Source organism: Bemisia tabaci, chromosome 1, assembly GCF_918797505.1.
Source record: "Bemisia tabaci chromosome 1, PGI_BMITA_v3".
Taxonomy (NCBI): Eukaryota; Metazoa; Arthropoda; class Insecta; order Hemiptera; family Aleyrodidae; genus Bemisia; species Bemisia tabaci.
Genome location: NC_092793.1, coordinates 71217007 through 71232706, shown reverse-complemented (window position 1 = coordinate 71232706; position 15700 = coordinate 71217007). Strand labels below are relative to the sequence as shown.

Sequence of the window (15700 nt, the reverse complement as noted above, 5' to 3'; positions counted from 1 at the left end):
TTTCTCATCCAAGGAAGTTCCTAATACTCTCTGGACTAAGCAGAATCAATTCTACACCTCAAACTAAGTAGGAATCGACAGTAATCTCGAAATTTTTTTTCCTTTCAAAATTGAGAAAAATCGACAGGGGTTAGATAAATGTACGGAGAAAAAAAATTGCTGATTCAACAATTCAATTGCTAAACACAGTGAGTGCAATGTTTCAACGCAGATTTTAGAACAAAAAAATGCTACTTTAAACACATTGTAAACTAATTTAACCACGGGGGTGGTTAAAGTAGCATTTTTTTGTTGTAAAATCTGCGTTGAAACATTGCACTCACTGTTTTTAGCAATTGAATTGTTGAATCAGCATTTTTTTTTTTCCATGTGGACTAAAATTTCGGAGTCAAAATCGAAAGTTCTCCGATTGGACTGAAACCAAGGCAGTTTGTAAGAAATCACCTGCTGAGTCCAATGTTTTGGTCTAAAAGAAGCTCCACGAGCTGGCTGGTTTGCGTGATTGGCAAATAACCGCGAATCAAAAACGGTCAAAAACACTTGTTTCTCGGCTTTGGAAGGTTCTGTTCATTGGTGTAGATTAAGGGGTAAAACTTAAGATTTATTTTCATACTATGGTTGAGTGATGCGTTTCCCTCAAGTTTTCTTTTCTTCTTCCAAAACACTAGAGGAGGATTCTGTCTCTAATTTGGTCTTGACCGATTTCAGGTTCTTCCTCATGCATTTGATCAACAAACCCGACACAGAATACACTGGTCAAGAAACATATGTTTGGAACATGTACCAACAACGATGCTGGGACTTCTTCCCGGTTGGAGACTGCTTCCGCAAACAGTATGAAGAAGAGTTGGGTGGTGGAGGAGGTTGAGCTCTCTTTTGTCCATTTCCTTCCCTTAACCTAATGTCAATAACTGTTACTGTAACCTCATAATCACTGCAACATCAGTTTTGAATCACAATTTTGTTAATTACTTAAATTAATTGAATAAAAAATTACTTGAAAATTATTTTGCTTCCATGAACTTACGTTGGGAAATGCTCTGGTCCGCAATTTTTGAAAGCTACGGCTAAGACTGTAAGTATCATCTATTTTTTATCAGATGCATTTTGATTACTCAACAAAGACCAAATAAACCCCTTAATATCAGTAGAATTATCTTTTTGGTCGTTTCGCTGCAGCCATTCAACGCACCGTATGGACAGTAAAATCGCAAAGAAGCGTACCTTAGTTATGGAGTTGTAAAATCTATGCTCTTGGTTTTATTTTTAATAGATGATTTTCAATAGAACCAACATCATGGCTTAAAATTCTACAGAATAATCTTGGCATAGAGAAGGAAAATCACCGAAATTTTCAAGAAATAATGTTCAATGATTTTCCAAGTAAGAAATTAAGTATTGCAGGAAGTCAGCAATGCCACAAACCGAGATAAGCACTTCTGCAGTTTCACCATAGATAAGTTTGCACATGATAGAATGCGTTATCACTTAGGCAGCTTTAGCAGTATACGTGATGGACTAATAAAATGCAATGGTTGCTTATAATCAGCGTCTCCAAAACTGGTGGTGTTGATGAAGAGCACAATCTTGACCAGCTTGATCCATTGTTTGAAAATTAAAATGAGGCCACACTAGCTCGCGACCCAAGCTTGCCACAGTCAATCAACCCTTACACAATAGACCAAACTGCTCATCAGACTCTGCCCCTCACCCATCAATTTTTGTGAAATACAGCATAACAAAAAGGTAGTTCAGACTGGAATAACTGGATCGATATGTTTGCTTTAGTTATTTCATTTATTTTTTTTCTTTTCTCTCATGTGCCTTTCTTTGGACAGATACTACTAAATGATAGAAAGTATGATTACATTCAATGAAAAGAAGGAAACTCGATGAATGTAGAAACATTAAAACATCACTCAGAAATTAAACTTTCAAAACTTTTAACAAATTATGAAACAAAATAGCTCATGTTGTGTATTTGACAAAGGAGGTTAAAACGTACACAAAGGCTGTAGATCTTAGGCTATTTTGAGCAAATTTTATAAATATGACTTGATAAGGTCAAATTGGCATACTTCTCCTTTTTTTTCTTTTTTTTTCTCACGATGAGTACACATACTTCCATAAGTGAAGAGTTCACCAGATCAGCATACAGCATTTTTTGTTAGCGAATCTTCGGCGATGTGAGGTTAAATGCATAAGTATGTTTTAAATGTCCAGGGCCTGAATGTCACTGGTCCAATACAGATGGCTGCAAATCTAGTGACCATAGCCTAATATCATCCAACTAAGACAATCATAAAGCTTACGCTTGACTTATGAGCAACTCCAGCGGCCTTAATGTATGCTTGACCAGTCGAAAAAATTCCGGCTCATACAATAAGACTGTGTTTTAATGATGGAATTTTAATCATTAAGAAACATTGATGGAATCTAAACAAATTTTTTTAAAAAAAAAAACTGACACGTGTTATGAACGGAAATTCAAAACTGAGGAAAAAATCAGACATAAAAAACATAAGTATTATACTGTCTAGCAGATAACTGTGATGACCAACTTCAATAATATTTATGTAAGACATATGTTTCCAACAATGATTCACAGCATACAATATGAGAAACAACTCATTTAGAAGAAGAAAAACCCACTGACAGAGTTCCAGCATTAGGATCAATCTCACTCACCAAAAGCAACAATGACAGTTATTGAGAGGAGTATCTTTCTACAGAAAGCACTCAGGAGACATACTTCCATGTTGCCAAAAGTGAGTTTTTGATATAAATACTTCTCCAAATACATCACTTGGATCAACCATCTGAATAATAGGTAAACTATCCTGAAGAGTGATCATGGTTATCAACATGAAAAAATTCATTGGAAATTAGGTATAAGTATTCAAAGAGAGTGAAACCACATACTTAGGTGTCATCACCACGAATATTCGATGATTTCTACACAGAAAACATGGTTGAGATTCATAATTAAATTGGTAATGACAAAAATGAGTTCTAGTTAATTTATGGCAGTAAGATGATGAAAGTTGTGAGAAGTCATGGTAAATGATAAAGTAATAATAAAAAGACTTTAACAAATGAGTGAAAAACTTAATTCTTCCACGTAGTTTTAAGCACTTATGTTTTCAATTCGGGTGTTAATTTGAGCCATCTTAATAATTTCAAGAAATTGAGAGGCAGGAGAGGGTTAGATATTACATACAGTATTTTACGGAGATTACAAGATACAGCACACGCAGATCTCCCTTAAGGTTTTCTTCATGATCAAGACAGGAATTATTTTAGTAGAATGATTGTGTTGCAAAACAAATTAAATTAATACCAGATTAACACACTGAAAAGTGAGAATGCAAAATTTCAAGCTATGCAGATTTTACATTCTTAGTGATAAGTTTGGTTAACAACCAAAGTTTGGTTACAAGTGTAATTGCAAGAAAAGTAAATGTCTTTTCAAAGTTAGAAGCGAGGATTGAGAACATGGATACAGACTAAGAATGCTGAGAGTATACACAACACTTGGCACCTTGCAGGGAGCCTCTAAAGGTTACTGAAATGGTACTTAACAATGCTCAACAGGAATACACTTGGTGTATTTTGATTGGTTCATAGGGTCCATCTAAAAAGAAATTAAAGTAGTTTCAGAGAAGATTAGCTTCGAGCGATTAGTATTTTATGTTCATTCAAGATTTTAAATTTTTTTCTTAATTATGTATCTACTTTGAATAGTAAAGATTTGATCGAACACAATTCTCAGCAATTGTTGAACTAATTCAATTACAAATTGACTGCCCTAAGGCATCCAGAACTTTTAGGAAAGCGCATTGAAACTGAAATACAGTACTCTTTCTCCCCCCCCCCCCCTCCACAACGGAATGTCAATGGACCAGACAATTTTTTGTTACGACGAGCAGCGATAATGAACATAATAAGTTCAAGAGACTAGACAATTTTTTCATTACAGAGAAACTTGGCTTGGGACAAGTCATCATGAAGAGTAAATGCTGTGTATCTCAACTAACTGTACAATTTTTATCCATCAAACATTTTGAGATGCAAATTTTGAGATGACTACCTGAGTCAACGACAGTAAAGATAACACTGTTTGACTTCCTTTGTGACGAATAAGAAGGAAGATTAAAAAAAAAAAACTTAAATTTTAAGTTCCAGACCTCTGAATATCAGATACAGACAGAATACTGGTTTATCCCAGGCCATTGATTCCTTAAGTTCAATGATTCTGTGAAGGGGGGGGGGGGGGAAGTTAGGAGAAGAAATTTCCCGGTAAAAGGAATTCTTCTGAGTGCATGGAAGAATAAGTGAAGATGTAAAAATATGTTTGAGTTACAATGATCAATGCAAATGAGAATAAAATTACAAGCACCAGTGATTATTATTGTTGTTCCAAGAATAGTTTTCTGTGTGAGGTGACCGCATGACTCCAACACCACCTCCCAATCGACGGTAATTCATTGCACCACACATGCGCCATTGATTCTGCTCTGGGTCGTACACCTCGATTGTTTTCAGGTAGGCCGTGCCATCAAAGCCACCAACAGCGTATAATTGGTTATTTACTACAGCTAGTCCTACCTAAAAAACGTAAAATTAAGAGAAAATTTAGGCATGGGCAATGGTAAGTGTTGCAGTATTATTTCCACTTAATCTTAAAATGCTTCTTGAAATCTCTAAGAAAAAGTCCTGAAAATACTATTTAGAAGTTCAAAGCAAGCTTTCAAGGACATTTAAAGAATCAAAACTAAAGGAGCTTCTTGAATCAGAAAAACTCGGATTGCAATTGTTTGATCAACATTAAAATTCGATAGCATGAAAAGGGACAATTGAGGGGCGGAGTCAGGTGAGTGGTTCAATCTACTGTATAAGGGTTGATTAAATTTGGCAAGCTGAGATTCAATGTATGTACCTTTGAAATGTACCTATGTAGATGCGTTTCAACCCTTAAACAATACCCTAAGCCATTCACTGACTGTGCACTTTGGCCGCCACTTCTCATGCTGTAGACTGTAGGCATCTCACAAAACTTATCAAGCAGCAGCCCAATTATTAAAACTATGCTGGCACGAAAAGACTAGACATAGCCCCATCTTAACCATGCAAACATCGCATTTTGATGTCTTATTGTGCTGCTTCAAACTTTCTATAATTAGCCTGCTGCTAGGAATATTCTTCAAAATGTTTTATTAAACGTAATTGCTTCAATCGACCTTTAAACCATTTTGACACAGAAATACATTTTTACTTGAGTCTTTATTTTTTTAATATGTTATTGTTTTCTCTTATTTGTGGTTTGTAATTTAGATGCGCAATACAAACTACATTAGCACCGAACTTCTTTCAAGTATGAAAATACAATGTAGATTTTTAAACTTGAATTCGATGCTGCAATGTGAATCATACACCATTTTTTTTAGAAATATAAAATTGGTCTTAGCAATTCAGGGCAATTTTACAACTTATGTCAATTTTGAAACAGCCTAAAACATTCTGCAGATTCCAGTAAGAAACCTTTCACTTCGACCATTCTCAGATCTTCCTGATTAACTTTTCTCAGTTCACTACAAAACTAAATAGGGGAAAATATACTCACGCCACTGCGTCTAGAAGTCATGGCTACAATGGGCGACCATGCATTAGAGTGGGGATTATATCTTTCAGCGCTACTTAATTCCATACAATCATCACGCCCACCAACAGCATAAATCATGTTGTTGAATACTGCACAGCCTAGATGTTTTCTTCGTGTTGACATTGCAGCCACTGCTGTCCACTTATTTTGCTTTGGATCATAACGCTCCACTAAGGGGAAAAATATTAATCATTTACTTTTGATATAATGCAAACAACACCACTAATGCTCATTGCTGCCTTATTAAATTAATTTGACTAAAAAAATTTAACTTATTTTATAATGCTACTTGATGAGAAATGCAACAAAAATGGATAGAATCTAAATAATGGCAGACTTACAAGAGAAATAGGAAGTAAAAGTACTAACTTGGATCAGACACACTGAGACGGTCATTCAGTAAGATACCTCAATCCACTAAACTCATAATTGAGGTGTTAATATAGCATGAAAGAGCACTCTACCGACACTTTAGGATAAAAACGTCAAACCTAACTGGAGTTATGGCTGTTTGAAAGTTTGCAGTTCAAGAAGACGTAATTGTAAAAAAAATAAATTTAAAATTTTAGTCTGCGATGTTCAGGACACGAAATTCCTGGATTATGAAGAGACTTTATTTTCTATATTGAAATAAAAATTAAGGAAACTACTCGCAACTTATTCATTAGGACACTGATGAAAGTTACCATCAAAATCTCCAAATCCAATTTTTTTTAAAATTAAACTTGACAAGTATTGGTCAACTGAAAATTTAAGCTCTGTCAAACTAGGTCCCCTTTCTCACTAACAGTAATAATTCTTTAATTTTTTTGTCACTGCCAAACAATCAAATATAAAAACAATCTAGGTCACAGTGGAAAAATACGTGCAAATTTGCCCAATCCAAGCAGTGTCATGTTGAAAAAGTATTTGATTAAAATTTAACACCTCAGTTCATGAGCAAGACCAAGATATTTGGACAAAAAAAGTATTAATACATTGATAAGCTTAGAGGCCCAACAGCAACAAACTGACAGCAAATGTGGACCCTGATTTTGGAGTTTTTCAATGGATGACGAAAGTTCCCTTGAGGATGCAGAAACTTCTCGATCATACAATCTTGATCGCATGACCACTTGCTTGGAAAAATGAGTAGGCTTTGAAATGTGGAAACCCAGCTCCCAATAGCTTTAAAATCGCGTATTCTCATAAAAATCATAGAGAAATGTGCAGTTTTTTTTGTAGAATTGGACGTATTTTTATCAAACAGAACTAAGCGCCAATTTGAGTTCCTTTTGAGGAATTTAGAATCCTGGATAGCGCGTTCTGTCAAACGGACCTAAGCGCGCATTGCAAGTATAGGACGGAATAAGCCGAACGCCTGATTCCGCCGCCAATCCAAGCCCCCCTTTACCTTCCTCACCCTATGGCGCTTAGGTCCGTTTGATAGAAATACGTCCAATTACAGCGTGTTTTTGAGAAAGAAAAAAAAAGTCATAATTTGGAAAATTTTGGGACCAAGGGGTTTTTGAAATGAGAAGGGCAGTCTGGAAAATGGGAAGGCTAAGAGATTTCCGAAAACTTGTTTCCCTCGATTTTCTACCTTTTTTAGTAAGACAGGAACAATACACCACTGTAATGCAAAGAGAGAAAGACAAGTATACCTGAATTGAGAGGACATTGACCATCAGATCCACCTATCGCGTACAGATAACCTCCTAAAACAGCAACTGCCACACCTAGCCTTCGAGTGGTCATTGGTGAAACTTTTCCCCACTTATTTTCCTTTGGATCATATCTGAGCAAACAAGATGAAAAACAAAATGGTATAAAAATTATTTTCTTTTTGGAAATTTCAAATACGGTTTTTTTTGTTTATAATGAAAGATAAAAGAATATTATTTTAGATTTTATCTTCAGCATTTGGCAATTCAAGGTACAAGCTTTGATGGTAAGAGACCAAATTGTCCATTTTACATAGAGCTTGCAACATTAAAAAGCATTAAAAAAGTGAAAAAAATTCTATACACAGTATAACAACATACTTGCATACAGTTATAAATGTATAGCTTTGAAAACTCTAAAAAATTGCGAATCAAAAGAGGATCTTGGCAGTCTCACAAAAATTTAAAATCTGAATTACTGGCGAAGTCAAGAGGATAACTGAAAAAAAAGAGCAAGAGGTGGTGGCCAGTTGAGAAAGAAAAGAATCTAAAGAAACTTTGTTTAAAAATTATTTTTGGCTATAATGGCTAAAATGGTTTTAGGCCAGTTTCCAGCATACTGCCTTTTCTGCAGTGGGAAAAAACATTTAGTGAAGAGCTAACCAAGGTTTGAGTGTAAATTTTTATAGATTATACTGACCGTTCAACATGATTAAGACATTGCACGCCATCTTGCCCACCAACTGCATACAAGAGGCCATCCAGAACAGCAACGCCGACACTTGTCCGACAAGATGTTGTAGGTGCCACATCACATGACCACTGATTCGTTTGCGGATCATACCTGACATTACCAAACATTTTGTAAAAATTAATCGGTTTGAAATGTTAAATTTTACTTGGATGAAATCTTTGGAGATTTTCAACAATTGCATTCTTTCTGGAATTCATTGCTAATAAAAATTATGTTGTATCAAGCCTTCGCAAGATATTTCCCGAACCATAGTGCATTCAATTAAAAAATACTTCATGTTTGTATACAATAAGTATTAGGTTCATGATTGAGGATCTAGAAACTCGAGCATTTTAGATCAAGTGCTCCTTAGACTGGAGGTATGAATTATTCTTCCTTCATGAAGTGATTCAGGTTTTGTAGAAGGGATCCAAAACCTAAAGACTAACCTTAGATTTTGATTTCTTTTATGGATAAAACTTTTAGAATGTGTGGAAAAATAACTTCTGTGGGACAAAACCTCATACTTAAAAACTACGAATTTCAAAACTTAAAGACAATAACCCGTAACAATCTTAGTTGGTATTAGTGCCTTATTTTTTTCGCTGTTGAGAACATTCTAAGCCATGTCTAGAGCAAATTCATTTGCAGAGGCAAGATTTTTCTTTTTTCCAGCGATAACAAAAACAAGCAAATAGGTAGAAATTGTTCTGTGTAGAAAAGAGAAAAACTGATGGATGCTTCTCATACCTTTCAATACTATTCAGGTAAGACTGTCCATCATGCCCTCCAACTGCGTACAACAAATCATTGAGAACAGCAACCCCGACGCCGCATCGTCGTTTGCTCATGGGGGCGACCATTTTCCAATCAGAGGTTTGTGGATCAAAACGCTCAACAGAGGCGATTGCATCACCGCTGCACCAGCCACCAACTATAAGATACAAATTAACCATCAGTCAAAGATATTTTAGTTCTGCATCAGCTATTTAATCAACTACAGTCCTAGGTCTGAAGCCTCTTTTTAACTTTGCCTGATTCATTCAGACTGCTTTTCATCAGAATCAAAAAATATTAATCAAAAGTATTGACGATGTCATAGAGATTACTCTGACACACTGCCGTACTCATGGGCAGTTAAAACATGTTTAAGATTTAGAGAAAAACACATTTAAAGTTGAAAAAAATGTAATTTTGACTCTAATTATAATTTTTGGAACTTCTTAGCTTTGTTTTCCCCCTTGAAATGGTGTGGACCCAGCACCATTTTTCAACCTTGTTATTATGAAGTATACATGGAACATTTAATGCTTACCTGCAAATAGAACTTCTCCACGGCGGGAAGGTTTCCGCAGTCTGGTGCGAGGTCCTTGCATTAGTGGTCTTTCTTGCGGCAATAGGAGGTAATTTTTGGCCTCATCTACCAAGTCTCGGCAATTCTCATCACTCCTAATTAGCAGATCAGATCCAACCGTGCCCACTAAAAATTTAGGACTGAGTAGGGGCAGTCTCACATGTTGCAAAACCTGAACATTTTGAGCCAAATTGAATGAATTAGTAAAGTATGAGAAATCCATTTGGTTGATGGCCCTAATGGAAATGGCTCTAGAATGGAGCTGATTGCAAATTACTAGATGTGAAGCAGTGATTGGCGTTACATCGCCTTTTGCACCTCTCACTTCAGGGACCATTTTTGAAAAATCCAGTTTTTCTATCTAACACTATGTACCTTTTGAAGAATTCAATACATAGATTGATTTTGTTCCAATCCCCGTATGATTCCTACAATGGATATTATAGTATTGCTGGAGACACTGTTTTGGCCTCCTTTTAGCATTCATGGAATCTTTGAACCTGCGCTCTCATTCAACCAATTTATATGTTTTAAAAACAAAATTAATTGAAAGGATTTGCTCTACAACTTTCAATTTAAATTTCACCACTAATTTTGAGCTTCTTAAACCATCCCTAGTAAAGTTAAAATTAAGAGTTGAATTAATAACAGATGATTGATCAAGTACATTACAGAACTAAAAGTATAAAGGAAGAAAAGAAACTTTCATCTTACTTGCGAAAGATGTTGCCGCCTTTCGGATACGTTGTACTTGACCCATGACATGACAGCATTGAAAACCTGCTCTTCTGATCTAACATTCAACTCATCGCTAGAAACAATGTCGATCAATTGAGACATTGGGAGCAACAGAAACTCCTCACTCTCCATCACCTGAAAAGGAGGAACAAAAAAGATGCTTCACTACCATTTTTCAATTAATTTTAAATGATGATTTTATCAACATAGATTCCATTTTATGGCACATTTGCTCAGAACAGACAACTGGAATGTATGCATAGAGCCAAATATCGTATTTTCGAACATAATTGCAGATATCTGTTTTTTTGGTTGAAGGGTTAGAGCTTTCCACAATTTTATCAAAATTATTTCATTGTAAAATCAGGTTAGGCTTCACTACACATTTACTTAGAACTAGCAATTCAGGTATTGGTTACATATCTTAGGTACAGAAAAAAATAAAGGCGATGAAAAAAAAGCTTGAGAAAAAAGTGCTTGATGCAGGATCTTACAGAAAAAAAACAGTGATTGATAAAGACAATACCTCTTGGAAGTTATGCTGCGTAAATTTATCTGCAACTCTCAGTAAATCTCTGCAAGAATGAGTGTCAGCAAAGGCTCGTATACCAAGGCAATTTGAAGGGTCAAGTTGCCGTTTTAAAAATTCACAACACATGTCTTGAATTTCTGCTAATTGGAGGAGACAAGCTAAAAAATAAAACATAAATAAATGTGCTTAATGCAGTGTTTGAAACCAGTAGTACTTGCAAAAAATAAAATTCAAGTATCAAAAATGTAAAAAAAAAAAATATTATGATATTATGAAATATAAACTGAAGAATATCAATGTACATTTGGAAACAAGATAGATACATAGAAATTTAAAATTGTAGAACTTATTTTGATTGATGAATAAAAGTCCGTGCGTCCACCGCAATCGGTTGGTATAAAACCGCCTTCCAAAGCATATGTGGAGCTGTTTGGATAATCTCTCACTAGATGGCGCAAGTTTACTTGCCTCCAGCAACCGCTTGCCCAAGTCTCGGGCTGGTTTTCTCGACCCCTCCGAGCTTGGTAGCAAACAATTCAGGAGGCCGCGCTGCACTGAGGATTGGCCCATCAAGGCCGAAACGCGTCTGCAGTTGCCTACCTGAATGGTTGTTACTAGTGTTGCACCAAACAGCGTATCTCTTTGAGGGAAAATTGTGCTTGTGTGTGAGATATTTCCCTCTGTAGTGAGATATCAGCTTTATGTTGAATTTAATGCTTGTTGGTTAAAAAAACTCCAACATATCGTCTTACAACCGTGCGTCCATCACAATCGGTTGGAATAAAAGTCATTTCACTGACAGAGTTACTCCAATTCTATATTATTGCCTTGGAGTCATATACTCGATTTCTTCTTGAAGCAATTCAAGGAAAACTGGTGATCAAATGTAACATTATCAATCCCATTTCGATAACAATACTGTTGGAGACAAAGATATTTTCCACTATCTCTATGTTCAAAAAGTACTTGAGGTCATATACTCTGGAATTCTAATAAAAGAACAACTTAATTTGGGGAAAAGGCTGCAAAAAAAACAACAAAGGATAAACAAAACTCATAAATTTTTTTTCTTTTCCGGTTGAAAATGAAATTGTAATGTTCCAGGTTTTGTTTATCCTTCGTTATTTTTATGCAGCCTTTCCCCCAAATTAAGTTGTTGTTTTATTATGTGTATTTTGGCTGATTAAGTTGTTTTTCATTCTGGAATTTTAATTTGCTTAATCTTTCTATAGCTGCTAATGTTGCTTTCATGAGTTCTAACATTCTTTCTCGCTGGATTTAGATGCAGTTATGTCAACTTATTCTATGTTAAGTGATTACAAGGTGGTAACATAGTTCTGGGTCCACACTTTTTGGCAGGGAAAACAAGACCAAAAACTTCAAAAATGTTCAATTAGAGCAAACAATTTTGAAATTGAATGAGTGCCAGTACAAGACTGAGGGGGGAGAGTGTCCAGCTCAGGCGGTTTACATTGGAATACTAAGTTGAGATCATGCCGAGAGATTAGGCACTCATTAGAGCTCAAAATGTTTTACTATAATTGAACATTATTGAAATTTTTTGGCCTTGTTTTCCCCGCAAAATTGTGTGGGCCCAGCACTACTTAACCATTCTGTTACATACAGTTAGGGCCATGTTTCTTTGTGTTTTTTCTCCCTTCTCATTGGGTGATTATTATATCTGTTTTTGCTTGCCAATTGCCGAAATTAGTACTTATTTCTCTATTTTTTGTAAATTGTTGTAAATGTTTGCCTGTAAATTGTTAAAAAAAAATAAATAAACAAATATATCTTCCTGAGGTATTGCATTGCTGAGGGCTCAGGTGATCTCTTTCATACAGCATGAAGGAAAGTGACTTTTAAAACTTACCAGCTGGTAATAGCATTTGTACATTAGATTCTTCTATTAAAATATTCGAAGTATAGCAAAAGTCAATGAGGAGTTCCATCGCAGCTTCATCAATGTCCCTAATGGTGACCTCTGTCTGCCTAGATTCTACTAGCTCCCCCGTAAACATAGCACGAAAATATGGACTACAGGCAGATAATATGACACTGAAAATAAAGATATGTAAGTTAGTAAAATAGGTGATAGAGGTATTACGATTTGGTTTTCTGGCAAATTAGTAGGAACAAAATTCTCAATATGTGGACGAACGGTAGTTGCTTATTCTGACTAAAAACTCTCCACAGTGTGCAGATTTACAGGATGTCTAATTTACTATAAAGCAGTTACTATTTTTTGCAAAGCCTAACTTTCTCTCGACTCTATGCCACATTTATCAATGCCACCCTCATTATTTGCCTATGCTCTCGTGTGACTTTTTTCTGACTGTTGTGTGCCTGTGTACCCTGTGGAGGGTGTGAGGGGAGATGCTCTTCTTATCAGGTCCTTGTGGCTTACCTTCTCACACAAAAAATCCTTCTATTCTAGACTCTCCATTAAATTTCATACCATGATATTGTAGTCAAGAATGTAATTTTAGGCATGTTAAGTTGAAAGCATTTTAAACACAATTTTGTTGGTAGGCTTCATTTCTAGTGAGTGCATCCAGATACTGTACATCAAGAGAAACTGATCATATCAGAATCTCATGGATGGAAAAATGTTTCTGCTGGAGCAGACGCATCGTATGTTGAGACAAATGTCAATCTCTGATTACCTAAGAATCAGCACCTCTCAACGGGTTAATACTTGCAATTAGATGGCACCACTGATGAGTGGTGACCTAAATAATATTTGACTTTTGTCTCAACATACAATGCGTCTGCTCTAACAGCAGGTATCTTTCAAAGCCAGGTCTATTCACATGCATTTGACATGGCAAATTCACAGAAAAAATTTCCTTTCAGAGCAGTTTCTGTTACGACCAGCTTTTCGGTGCTCTGTAGACAGGAAGAATAAAGTGCTTTGCAAAAACTATGTCCTCTTCATGTAAGATTCTGAATGAAACACTTCCAGGACACTTTCATTGTTTTTTAAAATTTGACATTCTGTAGATTGCAAACTAAAAAAACGAATATATTAGGTAGAAATAGTCATCTTACCGATGGGCAAAGATTTTGCGTGAGCCAACATTGAGAACGACATCGCAGAGTTCTCTATGTCTCCGCAAGACGTTGAGTTCATTGAGGATCCCACGAGGGTGTTTTTCGGAGATGTGAGGCAGATGGACAGGCGAATGAGGTCTTTCTCCAACCATGACGATCTCTCCCATTCTGCCGCGAACTGCCACTGTCTGTCGAGACAGCTGCAGCTTGAGCGGCGTACACCCCCAGGCCCACACTGTCTTACACTGAAAAACAAAGTTTCTCATATACAACTGGTAATAAGTGGTATGAAAACACAGAAATGATAAAAAGTTACTGGAATCAGTTTATTACACAGAAAAAACAAGTATTCAGGTACAGAGGAGAGATCAACAAAGATGCTTTTAGTGAACACATGCGCCAATTTTTCCCAGATCTTTGTGCCCAAAGCACATCCTCAATTTAGCAATTGAGGATAAGCTTTGGATGTGCATTTAGCGATTGAGGATGTGCAAAATGACAGAGACTCTTGGTACTGTCCAGAACCCAACACCCATGGAAGTGCGATGGATGCATACTGTTCGGAAATGGAATTGATCAAAACCCAATGTTACAATATCTGCTCCTACAACTTTGGTTACTTCAGACTAAAAATGCTGAAGACAAGAATTGCATGAGCCTAAAATTAGAATCTAGCTGTCATACTGGGAGGAGGGTAGATCACTGAATGGTTTCAGGGAGGTTTATTATGGCAACGCACCCACAGAAAGTGGGTACTTCAGATATGAGCTAAGGCAATTAAATAAGAAAAAATTTCACCATAAGCTGAGAAATAACTTCACAGAGAACGGCCCAAGTATGAGAGAACAATTAATTGGGTGTACGATAGAGAGGAAGTAAAGATAAGTTACTGGATTTTAAGAAACTTGAATTTTCATATCCATTACATGTCCTTAAACTAAGGGCTAAATGAAGAATAAAGATTCAATTTCACCTCATTACAGTGAATTTACTTGGCTGATAAAATCTTGAAACAAAAACATAAAGCATAATTTTTCATCATTTGATGAGGGATAAGTAAATAAAAAGAAACCACCGAGAGGATACATGTAACGATATGAATACGGCCCACGTGACGGTGTAAGTCGGCAATCACATAACTCGGTTTGCGACGTCACAGACTTCCTGTCATACTTTATTTTTTCAACGGTAAACTACTCAACGGCAATTCTTTAAAGCTGCCGTGATTTTTCTTCTCTGTGCCAAGAAAATTCTACAAAAACTTCAAGGAATGATGCCAATTTGTTCTCCTTTAAAAAAATAACATGGAGGCGGAGATTTTCAGACACCGCAAACGAGTTATGTGATTGCCGACTTACGTCGCACGAGTGAATAATAGACTTAAATGTACCTTCTGCTCAGATGATACTCAAGTTGTCACTGGTTTTGGCGGGAAATTTGTTAACATCCACTACTAAAATTTAGCAGATCCAGAGAAAATTTGGAGGCACAAATGCACTGTATCAAAGAGGACCCATGAAAAGATAAAATTGAGGGCACTCCTCCTCGCATAGACAAGGACACCAGTTACAGAGAACTGTCCTTAATGGAAGACACGGAGTGAGAGATAACATGAAATCAGGTAAAATTTCGAAATAATAGTCACGGAGAAGTAATTGGTAAAGAGAAAACTCAATATTTGTGCTTAAGAAAAAAACCATTAGAACTTACATGTCCTATCCTCTTGTATGGACTGGCAAAATTCTCTTCTCCTGAGAAATAGTTGTCGAGGTAAAAAACAGCAAACAGGGCTCCACAAAATAGAAAAGAGGATACAAGAGCTTCTGTAGAATCTAAAACACTCTAAGAGAATAAAAACATTCGAAACTTATTGAAAGAAATTAAAAAGGAGATTAGTGGAAATGTCAACAACATAGCAACATACGTGCATCATAGAATAAAATAGAGTGACAGCACAACGACGTTGGTCATCAACCAACTTTATAGC

General features: G+C 36.1%; 2 protein-coding genes across 8 annotated transcripts in view; one reads left to right on the top strand and one right to left on the bottom strand.

Moving 5' to 3' along the window:
• Nucleotides 1–1007, top strand: part of RyR (Ryanodine receptor) — a 130121-nt gene extending 129114 nt beyond the window's left edge. For all 6 annotated transcript variants that reach the window (XM_072306110.1, XM_072306112.1, XM_019045586.2 and 3 more), the window contains one exon: nt 709–1007. In XM_072306110.1, coding sequence (XP_072162211.1) covers nt 709–868 — 160 coding nt within the window. In that variant the 3' untranslated portion in view covers nt 869–1007. The remainder of the gene's footprint in view (nt 1–708) is intronic.
• Nucleotides 1008–1764: 757 nt separating this feature from the next.
• dbo (Kelch-like protein diablo) lies at nt 1765–15633 on the bottom strand. Of its 2 annotated transcripts, none has more exons than XM_019045588.2 (11): nt 15424–15633; nt 13711–13958; nt 12533–12717; nt 10657–10820; nt 10107–10265; nt 9354–9564; nt 8789–8972; nt 8006–8149; nt 7306–7439; nt 5624–5832; nt 1765–4608 (listed from the first exon to the last, which is right to left on the bottom strand). In XM_019045588.2, exons 2-11 carry the CDS (start codon nt 13878–13880, stop codon nt 4390–4392), a joined length of 1779 nt encoding a protein of 592 aa, XP_018901133.1. In that variant the 5' UTR covers nt 13881–13958; nt 15424–15633; the 3' UTR covers nt 1765–4389. The 2 variants fall into 2 exon arrangements, with proteins under 2 accessions (XP_018901133.1, XP_072162216.1); XM_072306115.1 differs by lacking the exon at nt 15424–15633 and adding an exon at nt 15104–15293.
• Nucleotides 15634–15700: the final 67 nt, after the last annotated feature.

Coding starts and splice junctions, on each gene's coding strand:
- dbo (XM_019045588.2), bottom strand. CDS start 13,880: ATGGGAGAGATCGTCATGGTTGGAGAAAGACCTCATTCGCCTGTCCAT. Junction 9,565..10,106: donor GGCGGCAACATCTTTCGCAA/GTAAGATGAAAG, acceptor CAAAATGTTCAG/GTTTTGCAACATGTGAGACT. Junction 8,973..9,353: donor TGGAGAAGTTCTATTTGCAG/GTAAGCATTAAA, acceptor TGTATCTTATAG/TTGGTGGCTGGTGCAGCGGT.